This window comes from Primulina eburnea, chromosome 15 (assembly GCF_022965805.1).
Source record: "Primulina eburnea isolate SZY01 chromosome 15, ASM2296580v1, whole genome shotgun sequence".
Lineage (NCBI taxonomy): Eukaryota > Viridiplantae > Streptophyta > Magnoliopsida > Lamiales > Gesneriaceae > Primulina > Primulina eburnea.
This window is the reverse complement of record NC_133115.1, coordinates 33693562-33712983: the sequence shown is the minus strand read 5'-3', so window position 1 is coordinate 33712983 and position 19422 is coordinate 33693562. Positions and strand designations below refer to the sequence as shown.

The window sequence follows — 19422 nt, the reverse complement described above, 5'->3', positions numbered from 1 at the left end:
ACATCATAGTGCCCTCATCGACATCTGAATAATCAACAACAGACATTCTGTTATGCAACTCATTATGGCTATCCCAAAAATAGAGTCGGAAATATCTGGGTCCGTCCTTTATTGGGACAAGAGGAGGCAATGAATGAAACACTTGGTCCGATACACGAAATGTATACACTCCATGATTCGACGAAGCTAAATTCTTATCAAGTCGGGCACCGAAAGAAGTGAACGCAAATAGACTGTTATAAAGCCGGATTTTCGACAGAACAAAAGAGCAGAAGGAGTCGACACGTCTTTAAACAAGTTGATAAGAATTGTCGGAGCAACAAGTAAAGCCAGCCTAATCTTGCCTGAAGCACAACAGAACGATGGAGGTTCGTAAGAAAACCTCCGCGCACCACAAAAATACAACATGCACTACATGAATAAATGCTTATGGTGACATTCATAAATGTCATCATATTTAATATTTAGTGACATTTAAGTTTTAGTGAGACCTCCAACAAATGTCATCTATTCCAATGTCGTCTTAAACTTCTTAACATTTTTAATGTCATTATAAGATGTTAATGATAACTTCATACGTGTTACTAATAATGACAATTTTAAATGTCAGAAAAACTCATGTTTTAAATACATTTATACATGACTTGTTAGTATAGTAATAATGGCAATTTTATATGTCAGTTAAAATCATTTATAATGACAACTAAAAGTGTCATGTATGTTATTTATAATGACAATAACAAATGTTGGAATATTTGAGTTGGATAAATATTGGAGGAGAGAAAAATAGATAAAATAAATGTGGGAATAAATTACGCCTTTCGTGCGGGTCGGAACTTACCCGAGCGTTATAAATATTAGGCATCTTACCCGGCGGAAACCTAAGGATAAGGACCCATAGGTTTAACCGGCCCAAAAGGGAAGTATCTTTCCCAAAAACATATTAGATTATTTATCTTAACATTTTTAATTGATGTCATTTTTATATGTAGAGAAACAATTATTTTTTGTTTTGTTAAATATAAACATTTTTAAATAAGTTTTAAACCTCGACATATAAATTTATAATTTTTTATTTTCTGTTTTATTAAATATAAACATTTTTGTATTATTTGTAAAAAACTAAGATTATGAAAAATATAATTAATACATAAATTGTAAAAATAAGTTCGAAACCTCTGTTAGCATAATTTTTTGTATTATTTATTTTAATAAAAAATGTATAACACTATTACTATTATTTGTAAGGTATTTTCACATAACCAATTAATTTTATAAATAATATTATTATATATTGATTCGAATCATTAGTTGTTGAACAAATATTTTGATATATTGTAAAAAATTAATATTTCATATATCAGCTATTGAATTTAAAAGTAGTAATTAGTAATTATGTGTTTCTGTGGTGGACAACCGAAACCAAGGTGCGGCAGAAGATGTGGATGGGCTGCAAGGAGAAAAAATAAAACAGAGAAAGAAACACCTGCCATGCAATAAACAGAAGACCGAACATAGACGAGCGGAAAAATAAACAAAGAAACGATAGACGGAGCAGGAATTAAAGATTCTCACTTGAAGGAGATGTAACTGTGGAGCGCGAGAAAGCTCATGCTCGTGGGTATTCCTAGGAGAAGCAAAAAACATAAATGTAGTAAACAACAGAAAACCCGTAGAGACAAACATAAACACAGAAGGAAATTACCTCGTAACAAAACTGGAGACAAGACTCGATCTTCTTCCACGTGCCATCAAAGTGAGTGAAAAAGTAAATAATAAATAATTAGTCAATGGATTAATAATTAACTAATTACATAAAAGGAAGACAAAGTGTCGTTAGAGTACAATTTTAATGATGACGTTATAGTAAAATCATAATTCTTATATAAATATAGATATAGATATAGATAGATAGATATAGATAAGATTGATAGATAGAAGGTAGATATAGATTAAAGTTGAAATTTGATATTCTTATATTAATTAACTTTTATCAATTATATCTTCATTATATCTTTTTAGTTTTTTTAAAATAAAATTCTTTTTAAATATTCAAATCATATATTTATATGTATTTTAAATCCAAACATATCTTTTTAAATATTCAAATCATATATTTATCTCATGTGAGACCGTCTCACGGATCTTAATTTGTGAGATATGTCAATCCTACTCATATTCACAATAAAAAGTAATACTCTTGGCATAAAAAATAATATTTTTTTCATGAATAACCCAAATAAGAGATCTGTTTCACAAATAAGACCCGTGAGGCCGTCTCACACAAGTTTTTGCCTATATATATTGGCAAAAACTTGTGTGAGACGGTTTCACGGGTCATATTTGTGAGACGGATCTCTTATTTCATCTATTGAAAATCATTATTTTTTATGCTAAGAGTATTACTTTTTATTGTGAATATGGGTAGAGTTGACCCGTCTCATAGATTAAGATCCGTGAGACGATCTCACATGAGAGTCTGAGAATAAAATATTCTAATTATCTTTCTAATCCATTATTTACTTAATTAATCCAATTAATTAAGTAAATATAAGATTCTAAAATGCATGCCTTATCAAATGCAATCTCGATGCATATCTTATGGAGGTTAGGTTTTTAGGTCTCCCATTTAAATAAAACATCTATGGCCTAATTACCATAATAAAACAATTGGACCCATTTAATTAACATTAATGAGCTTGATTAATTGGACTAGTCCAACTAGTTTAATTAATTAATCAAAGTCCACTAAACTTTAATTATTTAATATATTGGACTTGTACTCCTACAAGCCAATTAAACATATTACCCATCATATTTAATTTATTATTTAATAAACTCAACCTTTGAGCTTAATAAATTAAATACATTATAAATTCAACATTTGAATTTAATATTTAAATTATAAATTCAACTCCTTGAATTTATCACCTCCAAAATTTAATATTTAACTAGTACAACGACGCACGTGTTGCGTACTTGTACGATATGTTTTTATAATTTATTTGAATTATATTTAAATGAGCCCACTCATATATATTGGGCCATGAAGTTCAATTTACACATGTTAACTAACCAGCAACCCAACGAAGTTAATCTACCGAACCTTCAGTCCATCATATATATATATATATATATATATATATATATATATATATACACATATACACACACAGCATGAAGGTGACAATTACACGTCAGAGACAGCTTCGCTCACATGACCAATCCTAATCTGAATCTTAAACATTGTTTACATGCACTGGCCTCGAGTATTTTGTTTTGCTACATTCATTCGTTCATATAAATCTTGATTTCTTTGGCAGAAGTTACGCAGGTAGGCATGGCTATTGGTGAAAACGAGGGTCGTGACTTGGAGAAACCCTTTATCCGGGAAGATCAGAGACGTGTCGATTGTGAAGAAGAAACCGTGAACCGAGGAGGGCTTGAAAATGGATCGATTTGGATGGTTCTGTTGAGCACATCTGTTGGTGTTTGTGGGTCTTTCGAATTCGGATCATGTGTAAGTTTGTGTCTCAAATCTATATGTTAGATGTATGCAAGAGTTTTTCTTTTAGTAATGTTCTTGTCATGCAGGTAGGCTATTCGTCACCTACTCAAGCACAAATAAGAGAAGATTTGAACTTAACTCTATCTCAGGTACAAGATTTCCCCATAAATACTTTTGGAAAAGATCATGCATCTTACCAGAAATTGTTCAGTGATTTTGATTTTGAACCTGAGTTCAAAATTTGAACTCTTCAATCCAATAAATTAATTATTGATCTTATTTTCTACTAAGCTTCTCACGTGGTTATAAACTATTGTTTGTTTGATGTGTGCATAGTACGCAATGTTTGGGTCAATAATCACAATTGGTGCTATGATTGGAGCAATTTCCAGTGGCAGAATTGCAGATTTAATTGGTCGAAAAGGGGTATGCAAAAAAGAAAAAAAGGAAAAAAAAAGACTATTTTTAAACAAAATTCTTTTTCACTACTGCTAATGTCATATGTAAAAAAAAAATGGTTTTAATTTTTTTTTATTTTATTTTATGTAACAGGCAATGAGAATGTCGGCTGCCTTCTGTATCATAGGATGGTTAGCTGTCTATTTTGCCACGGTACGTAGGCTCATTTTGCTGTAAATTGTGACTTTACATGCTGAAATCATCAGTAATTTAGTGGCTAAGGATGTCATGAGATGATTATATAATTTTGTATTTAACTAATATAAACAGAAAATTTTTCTATCAAACGTATATTAAAACTTTTGCCAAAGGGAAACAATGGTGGCTCACGGCACCAAATATATTGATGCAGGGGGCCTGGTGGCTAGATACTGGGAGGTTTTGCACAGGATATGGCATAGGGATATTCTCTTATGTGGTAACAACCATCTGTTCTGATATTCGAAACTCGCGTTATTAGGCGACCACGGGTTTGAAAATCATTTACTCGACAGGTTCCAGTATTCATCGCTGAAATTGCACCAAAGAATCTCCGTGGAGGACTTGCTACTCTTAATCAGGTGAGGAAATTAAATGGAATTTTTCAATCATAAAATTAGTTTTCACAAATAGTATTTTGTTTTCCTGTAACTGAAGTTCCTATTTCTCGTCTTGGAAGCTGATGATTGTCTGTGGAGCATCAACAGCATTTCTGCTAGGAGAAGTAGTAACGTGGAGAACCTTAGCTTTGACAGGTGAGTTTTTAAACATGTAATAAAATAAATAATGGCAATAAATTTACATTTACTTCTATGTAACTATTTTTTTGTATTATTTTCTGGTATAAAGGATTGGTTCCATGTATTTTACAACTTGTGGGACTATGTTTTATCCCAGAGTCTCCAAGATGGCTGGTAAGTATGAATTAGACCTACAGTTAGTGCGAAATACGAACGAGGAATCCAGAATGAATTAAATTTTATAGCAACCGGCTTTCGATTCATGAAATAATGAGATACTAATAAAGAATCGAATCTTGCAGGCAAAAGTAGGCCATAGAAACGAATTTGAGCTGTCATTGCGAACTCTGCGTGGCAAAGATGCTGATATTTCTCAAGAAACTGCAGAAATTCAAGTACATTTCGAGTCAACAATATTTCATATGTAATATGATTCGATCATTTTTTTTTTGTAGTTTTGGCTAAGTATAAAGGTTTTTCAATGCAGAAGAGTATTGGCACCCTTCAAGATCTTCCTAAAGTTCATATTATGGACTTGTTTCATGCCAAATATGCGCGCCCGGTCATAGTAAGAAAACCTTAAATAACATCTTGTTTTCTTGAATTTATGAATGCTATAGCTTCATCTTAAAGGTGGTTTTTCTTAACCATACATTTAGATCGGTGTGGGACTAATGATTTTCCAACAATTTGGCGGAATAAATGGAATAGGCTTCTACGCTAGCGAAACCTTTGTGGCAGCAGGTATGACTTGGATTTTTCCCCCCAGGTTTTAAAGTATACTCATCGTCGTTCAATGTTGCACCGAGTCAATGGTAGTTCTAGGTTGGCCCCAAACAAACGGAAAACCAGCCAACTCCGTAGATCATTACTTATTTCTGAAGTTCATCACTAATCTTGATGTTTGAAATGCAGGATTTTCTTCAGGAAAAATGGGAACAATCTTTTATGCTATTATTCAGGTTTGCCATTTTTAGGAAAGCAGTTCCATGCAAATTTTGGGGAGCAAAGCATCCATGGTTAGAACTAGAGTTACAATTTATATTTAATTATTTCTGTTTAACATGATACATCAGGTTCCAATTACGCTGCTGGGTGCAGTTCTAATGGATAGATCAGGAAGAAGACCTCTTCTCGTGGTGAATATTTTTTCCAGTGAAAGTTACCTTATGTTTTGCAGCAAGTAAAAATGTTACACAAAATAAATGATCTTACATTTACAGGTATCAGCATCAGGAACATTTATTGGATGCCTTCTAGCAGCAATCTCTTTCTACCTGAAGGTGAAGTTTCAGAATCAGGGTAATTTTCATTTGTTGTTGCAAAAAAACTTCATATTTCAACAGTCTTGTTCATTCCTGCTCAGGGTCGGTCTCTATTACTAGGATGGGTTCCATTTCTAGCTATATCTGGTGTACTGGTAAGCTTGAGACTGTTATTTGTTATCAACAAACAACTATTAGTATCATACTATGTGGAGTCGGCTTACACTAACTTCTTCAGTTCTAATCCTCGTGAAAATGCGAGTTCGCCAGTCTTTGTAACGACAATACTTAGAGAACTCACTCTATATTCTGAGCAGCCAACATTTAACCATACAAATGGGATTTTTACTGTTTCTTGAATGAATGTAACCAGGTTTATGTAGCATCGTTTTCGATAGGCATGGGGGCGGTTCCTTGGGTCATAATGTCTGAGGTAAAATCAACACTCTCAATATCTAAACTCATACATTTGTGTGGTTATATTCTTGGACCCGTGAGACTGCAAAATGCTTCCATTAAAGGGCTCCTAACATGAGTCGAAACCCCGTCATACGAACTAATATGCAGCAACATCGCCGCCAAGTATTTCTTTTATTAATTAACCAAGTGCGCAAACATTTTAACATTGTCACTCGTTTTTAGATATTCCCAATTCATGTGAAAGGCTTAGCTGGAAGCTTGGTAGTGTTGGTGAATTGGTTAGGTGCATGGGCAGTTTCCTATACATTCAACTTTCTCATGAGCTGGAGTCCACCAGGTAATCACATAAATGGCAGCATATTTTTTAATGGTTACAAGAAGGTCCATTTGTTCACAGACTAAGAATTTTCAAATACCCACCCACCCCAACACCTTCAAGTTTCCTACACGCTTCACTGACTTCAAAAGGTTTTAAAGATTCAACAATGTTACATTTTCGAGAAATATCTGACACACATACTTCAGGTACATTTTTTGTATATGCTGGAGTCTGCCTGCTCGCTGTACTTTTTGTGGTCAAGGTTGTGCCTGAAACAAAGGGAAAAACACTGGAAGAAATTCAGGCATCCATCGGCTCGTAGAAACATTAGTTTTTCTTCAAGATTAATTATATTTTGATATTCATTGTGAGATGTTTCTCGATTTTATTAGTTTTTAAGGAGGATGGCACTTCCCAATCTATTTTTCGTTTTGAGGAAAGTTTTTATGTTAATGTTATCCATAGGAAACTGTAGATTTCCTAGCATACAGAGTCTGGCTAGTGGTGGGGCTTATCTCATCCGTTTGTTTTGAGAAATGAAGTTTAAATTAAAATTGGATTCAACTTTGCTACCTCATACGCCCCCCGCAAAAGGGAACAGTTTTCGGGTCATTATTTGAAGTCGAGCACAGAACAAAACTTTTTAGACAGTGTGAAGTCGGAATATCAAAACAGACGTTTTTCTGGTAATTAAAAAAAATTAATAATTACGTAAGGATTCAGAAACAAAACCAACGTAAACAGGTGAATTGCCGATGAAAGTGTTTTGAGTGGAAGGCGTAACTTCAACACACATTGCAACTCTTCCAGCAATATCCAAGAAGATCTGATGATCCGATCATATATTCTGGATTCTTGTTGCATTCCCCAAGAGAAGCCCATCTTTCGCAATTTGCATCTGAATCTGTGCAGTTCCCACCAAAAATCTTAAAGATCGTTCATTAATGTTCCTTAAACTATACCCATAAGAATTATTGGTCAAAACAAAACTTTGCCTACCAATTTCCCAAAAAATAATGTACGGTATAGCACATTGACTTTGTTACCAGATATTCAAAAATTATTCGGATCATTTTATAACTACTTTCAAAGATGATCTTTACTTAGTTTAAAAGACGATATTTCTGCCAGCATCCAGAAATATGATTTCTTAGATGCGACACTTAGGACCAATTTGGATACAAAAACTACAGCTTAAAGTCTTACACATACACCATATCGAGTTGGTAATTGGATACAATAGTCCAATGTTTTATTTTCCAAAAAAAGTTGAGGCACAGCCTCAGAAGTAGACAATGAATAAAAAGATAAATCTTTCTGCTGGCATCAAGAATTGTGATTTTTTAGATTAAAAAGGCTAACAAAAAGCAAAATACATGAACATGATTATTAATACAGAGTAAAAAATTCAGAGTTACCCAGTGTTATTATCCCTTCAGACTGATCTACTCTCATTTCATTGTCTGAGAAAAAATACAACCACAAAGTATGAACTTAAATTTGTTTTTGTTTTGGTTTTTTAAAGTAGCATCAGATGCAAGATAACTAAAGTTCTCACATGTTCACAGCAATTTGACTCCTGCATCCCTTAACGAGTCAATTACAGCTTTAACTTTACCGTGATATTTCTGATCCTTCTTCAAGAAAACTGAAACAGCAGGTATGTTCTGAAGTAGCAGCCGTTCCCCGAGTATCTTTCCAATTTTTGCAGCTGCAGCTACTTCTCTTGTGCTTTCTTGTGCCTTTTCCATGCTCGTCTCAGGACCTTCTCTTGTGTACTGGCAGCAGAGGCTACCGTTGCAGACGGGGTGTGAACAACTTGAGCATTGACATATTTGTTTGTAAAGTGCATCCTCAGGACATACGGTTTCAGAAATTTTGTTAGCCTTTCTGGCCTTGAAGGTGGAGGGATAACCATTTCTGTTAAAAAAAATTAAAAGGAAAGCAAATGAACAGCCCCTTCTGCATAACTTAAGGTCAATCAAGTGAGCCAAAAGAGAGGCAAGATCAAATCTAAGTTTCTCATGCATAATCAATTCAATAGTATTCAACCTACAGGATACAATGTTTATCGTATTGACAGAAATGATATTCAGCTCAAAATCAAGCTGACATAGCCAAAGAAATGAGATTACTCAATTTGAGAGGATCCGGGTAGTCGGCAAATCCGGGTAGACAACTGTCACTTCAAAAACTCCCAAGAAACAACTTTTGTGGGTCCTGTCAATACAAGGGAGGAGGGAACAAAGATTTATCTTGTAGGTTGAATATCACTGAAGTTGTTAATGCATGAGAATCTTATACTCAAATCCGAAGCCAATTACTACCATTGGATATTATGCCTCCTATCAACAAAGTGTTTCCCTAGTCTCTAAAGAGGAGCGTCAAAGATCAGTGAGTTGTCATCAAACACACCCAAGATCTCTCCACCAACACAACATGATTACGATACATTAGCATTTTTACCAGTAAAACTGAGCCAAACGTCCATATAAAGGTGTAAGGAATCTGTATGGGTGAGCTGAATATCATTTCTGTCAATACAAGGGAGGAGGGAGCAAAGATTTTATTTTGATATATATGATAAATATTGTATCCTGTAGGTTGAATACTATTTCAACTTGAAAAAGATTGCATCAATGCCACTGGCATTATGGTAGGACTCAGATCTCAAATGGACACGTAATAACATGAATTAATGATAACTGAAAGCAACTTAGCCTTTCAAGAAGATCACAATATAATATCAGATACATTCATTACAGCCAAGAAAAAAGATAGAAAAAACATCACATGTTAGTAATTCATATGCGGGGATTATTTCTCCAAGTATTTTAATTTAACCTTAAATAAACTAATATGAAAGTAAGCACTATCATCGAGACTTGTTCTAATAATAAATGATAATAGAATGTTGAGGCTATCAAGGATTAAACTCTCTGTTGCCCTTATTCACGCAGAAAAAACACGACTTACTGCTTCTCAAACATTAAGAACTAATTATTCAAAAAAAATATTCAGTACAAATTAATACACTAACTTTCCCGAGCTTCACCAGATTCAGACAAGTTTGAACTTATAGATATTTTCAAACTTTGTTCATAATATTTTACCAAATTTCACCATTCAGCCAAACAATACAACAGCTTTTAGCATCAGGTAAATCTGGATATATATGATAGAAGTAAAAGCAACTGAACTGAAGGATGAACAGTGTTACATTTTGCATGCATGGATTGATGGCACTAAAACAAGAAATACAATAGTACCAAGGCCTCTCAAACAAATCCAAGTCGAAACTCGTAATGACAGGCTGGATGGAATCAATTCTCAAATCTACCATTTTCCTCTTCAAAACAGTGACTTAAGAAGCATTGTAGATTGCAGAAACCTCAATCTGCATAAGTTCATCTAAAAGAGAGAAAAGATGATAAATTCAATAGCAGCAGATGCATAATTGTGATGACTGCCAACAAGGAGGAAACTAGCAGGGGGTATAATCACCCTCACTTGAAAATTTAATATTTTCATATATAATTTTCTAAAAGGTGAAAGCTTTGTCTCCAGAATGTAGTAAATGCCACCCTCACCAAACATAACTCCATCTACTAAATTTTGGGCGAGGCCATCATAACAAGAAACCAGTAACAGTCCAATAAACATATGTTCAAAAAACACAACAAAAAAATTATCACGTCAAAGCAAAATCAGATGATAAAAACTTGTAAAAAATAAAGAAAAGAAAGAAAACCAAACCTTTTCCTTCTGGATGAACATTCCAGAGCTAGTCCGCACTTCGCTCAGCTTACTCTCTCCAGACTCACTGTCCGCCACAGCTGACCTCTTCAACTCGTTTTTTGCCTAATTTCATTACGAAATCCCACAAATCACAAAACAAACAAATAATTAAAACCATAAAGGATCGCCATCTCTTTAATCAATTCTAAACTCACCAGCGAGATCAAATGGTTACATTCCTCGTCCGTTAGAAAACCTTCATACACAAATGCTCTAAAACATAATTGCAACCGTACCGCAGTCAATAAACTCTCAAATCGCGGCCCTAAAATATGGAATCTCCAAGTTATATCTTTCTTTAATTGATTTTGTTAGTCAAATTTAATTGTGCGACAATACCGAGGATAAATAGCATTTTTACACCATCGTGAAATTCAAAAAACACAAAACTTCATGTGTAAAATTAATAGACTTTCGCACCCAACGTTTTTTAAAAGTGGAGTCGTGAAAAATCCTCAATCAATCCATTTCATTGGTTCACTCTTTATTTACAAAATTGTTGTACTATGTCATACAATATGTGGTAACTTCATGTGGAAATGTAGGTACTAAAAAAGTACTCAGAGACTGAACACAAAAAAAATCGACGGCTGGAGATTAAAGATCAATTTCTCATTTTATATATAGTTGATTTTTCAAAAACACGGGGATTTAAATGTCCGTTGATTACACAATGGGTATTTTTTTCCATTTTTTTAATCTTTACAACCAACCAACCAACCAAATTAGTGGAATGTTAAATTTTACTCTTGTGGAAAATATTTGTTTGAATCTGAACCCTATCCATCATTGTAAGAGGCTTGCCGGTCAATTAATTATTAGGTTCTATAAATAAAAAGTGATGTTATTTTGAAGCAAGAAGATATGAAATGTTAGCCCTAAAAGTAGTAAAAATGGAACCTATGTTTGTTCCCATTATGTCTATTTCCTACACACTAACTCAACTCATTCACAGAGTATCCACAAGTAAATTACATACAATTCACTTCTACTCTATCTCTTCATTTGATGAACTGTCCCATCATGAATACTATGTATTCTAGGTAAAATTCAGAAGAATTTTGTAGGAACGAGTCTATGCACACCGTCGGTAAAATGGTTCTTTGCCCGCATGCTTCAAAATTTGTCAGAGTTGCATTCGTCTTCCGAAATTAGCTCCAAGGGGTATGTCCTCTTGAGTGCAGGCCGTTTTTGGAACTTCTTCTTGCCTTGAGTGATGCCTTCACCACATTTTAACATCCTCACAACCTGCATCCCATTCAAGAATCATTCAAACTAATTAGTTGATTGTATTAGCGTTTTTACCTCGCAAGTCTCTCAAAGTGCTTGCAAAACAAAATGTCATGCCTGGCTCATTTGAGGTCTTTCTGATGAATTGTGATGAATACATAAGGAGGCAACCATACACATTCGACCGACTTGGTCATAGTCATAGACGCCATCTAGTGATTGATCCACCAGTTCCACTATACTTTTTCTGCTCAGCAAAGGTTTGGCCTGAAAATTTTCAATCGGATTAGAATGCATCTCTTGGTTGAAAGACAAGTTCTAGTATCCAGATTTTTATCATGTAAGAGAATGGTTGTTGTCTACAAGCAAACATACCCACATCACAAGGCTATTGCGTGATTCATCTAGAGCTGGTTGACCACTAATGAGCTCTAACAATAGCACTCCATAAGCATAAACATCGGTCTTTTCATCAACTGTTCCATTCATGAAAAGCTCGGGAGGGAGATAGCTGATAAGAAAAAGGTTGAAGTATTGTGATCATAAGATTTCAAGCGTTATAAACAATTTCTGGCTTATTTAATACAGTCACGTACCCAAACGTGCCTTCAAACTGTGAAACGGTAATGTGAGTCCAGTTATCAGGCAGCCACTTCGAAAGCCCAAAATCAGAAATCTGTAGTAAAAACATCAAAGTACTAAAGTGAATAACCACCAAAAATTTAATGTCAACCCCTCTACATCAAATTCACATAGAGATAATGGATTGCTGCACAAGAATTTTGCATATACTGTTCGCTACCTGAGGTTCAAAATCTTCAGTGAGCAAAATATTTGCGGACTTGATATCTCTATGGATAATTCTTCGTTGACAGCCTTCGTGAAGATATGAAAGCCCAGATGCAATTCCCAGAGCAATATTGTATCTTACATTCCATGCCAGTTTGTCATTTTTGCCTGCACAAATAATGCAAAACGAAACTAAATAAATATGAGATTCTTGAATATCTAGAAGCTCGTTTTCTTGTCGCAGGATGAGGGACGAACCGTTCAGGGAAGATGCTAAATTCCCATGTGGAGACAAAGGAAGAACAAGGTGCATCCCTCCTTCAACACCGTATCCAATAACATTCGCAATGTTTGGATGATTAACATGCACTAGAATACCGAGCTCGGATAAGTAGTCTGCCGTCATTTCCTCCTGAGTTCCCCGAATTAGCCTTTTTACGGCTACTAGTTGCCCATCTTTTAGGTGTCCCCTGTAAACTTCAGAATAGCCTCCCTCCCCAATTAGGTTATCTATCCAAATAATTAATAAAACTCATAATCTTTACATTTTCTTGACATTAATAATAATTTGCAGTTTATCCATTCACACCGAGGATCTTTCCAACCACATACCATGGCTAAAATTATTGGTTGCTTCTTCGAGATCTGAAAGAGAGAAACTTTTCCAAGAAGTTTCGAAGCAATAGTACAAGTCGGCTTCTATCTGGGTAGGCAATGCTGGCAAGCTTTGTGTGTTCCTTGTTCGTCTTCTCGAGAGTTTCTTGATCGAAGGAAGGTTAAATATGCTAGGATGGAAGGAATGTAAATTCATCGTTGGCCCCTTCTTAAGTTTCCGAATGAACCCTTTCCACTGTGAATCGGATTTCCCATTTGTTTTAGGCTCTAGATCTAATGTTCTTGTCACTGAATTACTAACCACCGTTTCTGGCTTTGCCGCCTCCCCATTTTCTTCTCGAAGTGAGCATTCTTCTATTAGTACTTCCTCCACACTTAAATCCTTCAAATCTAAGTCACAATTCAAGATTGCAGTTTCAGTGGAATTTAATTACCATTTACCTTGTAAAAGAAGACCCAATAAAATCATACAAAATGTATATATTTATAACTCAGCTGATCCATCCAGTAGTTAACTAGAAAATAAGAGAAAATATTACCAAAATACTTGAGATCATTACCACTATCAGAGAATGAAATGGAGGAAGCAGGAACAAGCAATGTCTGTCCAATCACCAAAAGTTCTCCTTCAGAACTTTCAACAGCAATATTGCATGCATTCTCGCTTTCCCTGTCATTTGAGAACCTATTAGATTACTTACATGTACTACTACAATTCAATACTTGGACCAGGATACAATATAGCAGTATATTCTTGGAAATAATCATACAAAAATTCAAAAATCGTTCGTTTGTTTTGCAGCAAGACATTTTTTGTACCTCCTATTGGTTAGCAGTTGAGCATGGCCAACCCAGAGATGGAAAATCGAAAAAGAAAAACCCAGAACTTTAATCATCTCTTTTATAACTATGTAAGATTTTTATTTCACCCTAATAACACAAACTTCGCCATAATCACTCATCAGGTAGGCCCGGTTGATTCATGATCAATGGCTAACTAACATTTACAGGTACCAAGATGACATTGCCCACAGCTTTTATCGCATCCGCGCTATGACAGAGTCTTGAAATCATGCATGTGAAACAATCAAAACAAACGAATACCCAAAAGAAACAGACAAAGACAAACGTGGAACTTTTCGTAGGAATATTGTTGAAATATATCTTCTATATTGACAGAATATAACAAAAAAGAAACGATATCCGTAGAGTATAATTACCGTGGAAGGGTGAAGGTTTCATGGTTATTTTCCATGGTTCCCGGGAGACAGGGTGTCTCAGGAACCAATGCTCAGCTCTGCAAAATTCTGATTCAGAATGAGAGATGATAGAGAGAGAGAGAGAGACGATGAGAAATAGAATAGTGGTGCGCTTCCCATTGTCCACGTTATATGGAAGATCTTCCTGCCGAAAATTCGGATTCTCCTATGTTGAATTCCCCGAAGAGATTCGAAGACACGATGCTGACACGGGATGCATGCAAAAAACTACGGACAGGGAGTGACATGCTGGTCACGAACACTATGCGCACACGGAAAATACCAATATTTATACTATATATAATTTATCCTACATTTTGATAATAATTGAATTTTATAATAATATAAAGATATTTGAGCAATCACCTACAAATTTTTTATGAGTTGGTCGAATGTGAGACCGTTTCACGGATCTTAATTTGTATGACGGGTCAACTTTACCGATATTTACAATAAAAAGTAATGCTCGTAGCATAAAAAATAATATTTTTTTCATGGATGACCCAAATAAAGACCTATCTCACAAAATACGACCCGTTAGATCGTCTCACATGTGTTTTTGCCATTTTTTTTATAACGATGAATCCTACAATCGTTGTCTTAGGTCCATTGAATAAACTTTCGGACTCACACAATATCCTATAAATCACGTGTTAATTAGCTAAACCTTGTCCAAACTCTTTAGTTTGAATTTGATTGATATTCAAGGTAACTAGAGATGTCAATGGGACGGGTATGAGGCGGATTTGGCTAAACCCAAGACCCTCCCCATGAAAAAAACTTGGACCCATTACCCGCTCCACCCCGGTTAAATATTTTTCGGACCCACCCCACCTCGAATACGAAACGGGACCGGGTAGACCCATGAGACCCGTGAGACCCGAATTTTTTAAAATAAAAAAGTAATATTTCTTCCCACATGACTAAATTATGAAACATACAAGCCTCTAAATACAACATTGTGGAAAATTAATTCACGTTTTCGACTACACTTAATAATAACAAACAAAGTATTTTCACGGCATAAAAAATTATATATAAAAAAGAGTTGCTAACTCTTCAAAAAAATCTTGACATCTCCAAAAATAAGTCATAACATAATTTAAACAGATCAATATAAAATCAGTGAGTATGTAATATTTAAGTCTACTAAGATGATAACCAACTATTCTTCCACTACTGCTAAAAACAGATTCAAATGCAACAGTTAACACAGGAATAGTTAAGATCTTTATGGTTGAGATGAGGTACTAAAAAAATAAAAATTAATAAAATTAAAACCCGAAAATATTATATCTACATATATGGGGTGGGTATGGGGCGGATATTATAGAACTCATGACCCACCCCATATCTGAATGGGTCTGAAAAATTGGACCCAAGACCCACCCCACGACCTATTTAGTATGCCCAAACCCACCTCATACACGCGAGTTCATTGTGAGTCGGGGTAAAACCTGGACCCATTGACATCCCTAAAGGTAACTGAGTTCGTTGAACTGTCACATAAAATGGATTATTATGATATTTTATAATTGTAGATTCAAGGGGAAGTTTGTGAAAAATCCCCAATCCAAAAATTTATTTGGCTTCACTCCCTACCCATAAAATTGTGGTACTATGTCATACAAAATGTGGTATACTTCATGTGGAAATGTGGTACACTTCATGTGGAAATGTGGTACTAAAAAAATACCTAGGGACTGAACACAAAAAAAAATGACGGCTGGGGACTGAACCCAAATTTCCCGTAGATTCAATGTAATATTTCATCATCACTTATTCTAATAAAAAATCTTAAATTCCCAGATCTCAATATTTAAATTACTTTCACACAACTTGGGACACTTACCAAAATTTTTGAATTTGTCTCCCAATTACAACCACTTCCAGAATTACAAACCATGGATCGTTCATGTTAATTTAAGGTGAATTATGATGGAGGAGTGCTTGGATAAGAAATGTTTTTTGGCTTGTTTCTGCGAGTGAGCGTTTACAAGTGATGGAAAACGAAATATGAAGGGCCGTTCGCTTGCCTAGCAAACACAAAATGCAAATATAATGTATGTATAAGTTAATGTTATGGTTTTATCGTTTTTTATACAAGAAATATGGTATTTTCTGAATAAGAATTTAATTTATAAAGTCAATTAATTGAATAAATTAAACACTTGTAGACATAAATAGCCATTGAAAAGGGTGGAGTTCTTCCAGGCAAAAACTTGTGTGAGACGGTCTCACGAGTCAAATTTGTGAGACGGATATCTTATTTGGGTCATCCATGAAAAAGTATAATTTTTTATGCTAAGAGTATTACTTTTTATTGTGAATATGGGTATGGTTGCGCTTGGATGAGAATATCACTAAAATTTTAAAACAGAGAGATTTAGGTTGCGCTTGGATGAGAATATTTGATTTAGAGATCAGTTATTGATTTTAGTTTCTAAATAATGATACTGAAATTGAGACTAAGATTATTTTATTCTACACCTAGACTTGGTCAATCAAGTTCACAAAACTGGCGGTTCAGATCCAGGTCTAGTTAACCGCGGGTTTTGGGTTTTTTTTAAAAAAAGTTTTATTATGAAAATAAACATTTAAATTAAGAAAAAAAATAAAAAATAAAAAATAAAAAATGCTTGCACTTATATATAGTATAATTATATAAGATGCATTGGACTTCCAAATTTTCTGGCTTTAAGCGAGACTGTCTACCATTTAGTGTATTTTCGCATACATTAAAAATTTGTTCCACTGTAACATTGAAACGAGACAAGCTAGTTTTTTTTTTTTGCTATTATATACAAAATTGGATATACTTCTGTTTTTTCCGATAATTATCTCAATAATACGTCGAACGTTTCATTATCTGCATCATAAAATCAAAAGTAGTGGTACTTGAGGATCCTTGTTGAAGTTTCATCTGTTTCCTTAATAAAAATTGTGTTTAATAAGTTTAGAAGTGGTATTATTGATGGTAGTGGATTGTGGTTCATATGAAACAATTTGTCTACCATATTTCGTGTTATATTCATTGTAAATATCAAATAAACGAGTTATAATATTAAACAAAATCAATGAGATAGATGAAACCGTTTTCATAGTAATGTATAATTAATCATAATTTTATGTTAGCACTTCTTGTAAATCATCTAATTTTAAGTCTATGATCTAAACCAAAATCACATCAAAATATTTTAGGAATTTCTAAAAAAATATTTGTCTTACTTTGCTTTCATGACATAAACACATCGAACTAAAATATCATCATTATATTTAATATGTCACTAAAAATACGTGAAATATTGTAATATGTTAAAATTAAATAAGAAGTATGATAATAAATATCGGATAATCGGTCATTAAAATCCTTAATTTTTTTAAAATTTTCACAAATACCAATGCATATGTTTTATGAGTAGGTCTCTTGTGAGACGGTCTCACGAATCTTTATTTGTGAGACGGGTCAATCCTACCGATATTCACAATAAAAAGTAATATTCTTAGCATAGAAAGTAATATTTTTTAATGGATGACCCAAATAAGATAACCGTCTCACAAAATACGACTTGTGAGACCGTCTCACACAAGTTTTTGGCACGCTTTATTGATTCGAAAACAAATGAATATAACGAGCTTGAACATGTAGTTGAAAAAATATAAATATTTATATTCAAATACGATAATAACAATTTATATATTGAATTATTGGAACATCTCGTGCAAACAATTTAAGTCTCGTACCATTTATTTTGAAAATTGTCTCATTATTTCATAACTTGCGGATGTGCTCTTAGATAATTAATTGTTGTCCTAATTGGTTGAATATTTGATTCTAAACTGTTGTGTTCATCTTAAACAAAAAATTTAAAATATGACATTTGCACCTAATATGAAAAAATCTATCACCTAACGATCATTTACATTTTTTGAATAAGCTAACTTAATATTAGAAGTATTTGCACTAATATTTTTAAAAAAATAAAAGCTTGAGCAATTAGACCATATTATTCTAAAAATAACAAAAAACTTGCATCTTGTGATTCATTAAAACATTTATATGCAAACAATCTTTTTTATTGTTTCAAGAACTATCAATCTAATGACGTGTAATACTCATATGTGAAATTTTTTTTCAATGGTCATTCCAAATATTTGAATACAAAGCGTGACAGTTGATTTAAAATAAATTAAAAAATTAAAATAACCCACTCGTAGATTTTCTACCCGTAAACCGTAACTAAGGCAGTTATGGTCATGGTTTCGGGTCAAACACTTTGACCCAAGTAATTACCGACCCATTCGGATCCAGTTACTTGTGGAATTTTTTTTTCTATGTTGTGACGAGATTTTAGTTATTGCATCATTAACATGTAATGCAATTTTGTATTGAAATATGAGAGATCTAGAACTAATTCCTGGATCATATCCATTTATCAATTATTAACACCGTCAAATTAAACACTCCGGAAAATGGGGGATTATTATCTATTACTTCATCAAAAAACCAAAATGAGGGCATATTTTATTGAATCATTCAAAAACGACATCCCCTGTTGAGTGTTGATTTATCATTATACTCTTTCAATCATGCATGTGACCCAATTAACATATGACAAAAATTTGTGTGAGACGATATCATGAGTCGTATTTGTGAGATAAATATTTTATTTAGTTCATCCATGAAAAAATATTATTTTTTATGTTAAGAGTATTACTTTTTATTGTGAATATAGGTATTGATACCCCAGAGATGGACCCACTACCCCTGGCCAATCCCAAACCCAAATGGAAGACAAGCTCATCAAGGGTCCAAGTATTCTCTTATAAATCAGTTGATTCATTCAATATATTGTTTTCAGCAGCACCCTTAGCTGCTCCCCCCATATATCCTAAGTTACTGACTTAAATACTAGGTTTTAGTATTCAGTTGATTCATTCAATATATTGTTTTCAGCAGCACCCTTAGCTGCTCCCCTCCATATATCCTCAGTTACTGACTTGAGTGTCGGAGGGGTTACGCCAGGACACCCTCCTAGCC

At 33.9% G+C, this 19422-nt stretch overlaps 3 protein-coding genes across 3 annotated transcripts; 1 reads left to right on the top strand and 2 right to left on the bottom strand.

Annotated features, from left to right (window-relative positions):
- The first annotated feature begins 3206 nt into the window (after nt 1–3206).
- Nucleotides 3207–7217, top strand: LOC140813602 (sugar transporter ERD6-like 16). Its single transcript, XM_073172189.1, has 18 exons — nt 3207–3520; nt 3595–3657; nt 3845–3934; nt 4061–4120; nt 4320–4385; nt 4462–4527; nt 4626–4701; nt 4796–4860; nt 4989–5081; nt 5174–5254; nt 5346–5430; nt 5602–5648; nt 5763–5825; nt 5910–5969; nt 6053–6106; nt 6325–6384; nt 6594–6708; nt 6897–7217. Exons 1-18 carry the CDS (start codon nt 3341–3343, stop codon nt 7010–7012), a joined length of 1440 nt encoding a protein of 479 aa, XP_073028290.1. The 5' UTR covers nt 3207–3340; the 3' UTR covers nt 7013–7217.
- Nucleotides 7218–7312: 95 nt separating this feature from the next.
- LOC140813603 (uncharacterized) lies at nt 7313–10853 on the bottom strand. Its single transcript, XM_073172190.1, is given in 4 exon segments — nt 7313–8444; nt 8447–8610; nt 10447–10551; nt 10644–10853. Coding segments are annotated over 2 exon segments (354 nt in total). The 5' UTR covers nt 8609–8610; nt 10447–10551; nt 10644–10853; the 3' UTR covers nt 7313–8252.
- Nucleotides 10854–11351: 498 nt separating this feature from the next.
- LOC140813601 (receptor-like cytosolic serine/threonine-protein kinase RBK2) lies at nt 11352–14638 on the bottom strand. The gene is made up of 9 exons (XM_073172188.1): nt 14343–14638; nt 13683–13792; nt 13120–13512; nt 12766–13017; nt 12521–12675; nt 12315–12394; nt 12094–12229; nt 11836–11985; nt 11352–11736 (listed from the first exon to the last, which is right to left on the bottom strand). Exons 1-9 carry the CDS (start codon nt 14375–14377, stop codon nt 11605–11607), a joined length of 1443 nt encoding a protein of 480 aa, XP_073028289.1. The 5' UTR covers nt 14378–14638; the 3' UTR covers nt 11352–11604.
- Nucleotides 14639–19422: the final 4784 nt, after the last annotated feature.

Excerpts from the sequence above, each read along its gene's own strand:
- LOC140813602 (XM_073172189.1), top strand. The coding sequence starts at position 3,341 with ATGGCTATTGGTGAAAACGAGGGTCGTGACTTGGAGAAACCCTTTATC. Across the intron at positions 3,658-3,844 it reads TGAACTTAACTCTATCTCAG|TACGCAATGTTTGGGTCAAT; the intron begins GTACAAGATTTC and ends ATGTGTGCATAG. Across the intron at positions 5,255-5,345 it reads AATATGCGCGCCCGGTCATA|ATCGGTGTGGGACTAATGAT; the intron begins GTAAGAAAACCT and ends CCATACATTTAG.
- LOC140813601 (XM_073172188.1), bottom strand. The coding sequence starts at position 14,377 with ATGGAAAATAACCATGAAACCTTCACCCTTCCACG. Across the intron at positions 11,986-12,093 it reads GCAATAGCCTTGTGATGTGG|GCCAAACCTTTGCTGAGCAG; the intron begins GTATGTTTGCTT and ends GAAAATTTTCAG. Across the intron at positions 11,737-11,835 it reads AAAGACCTCAAATGAGCCAG|GTTGTGAGGATGTTAAAATG; the intron begins GCATGACATTTT and ends AATGGGATGCAG.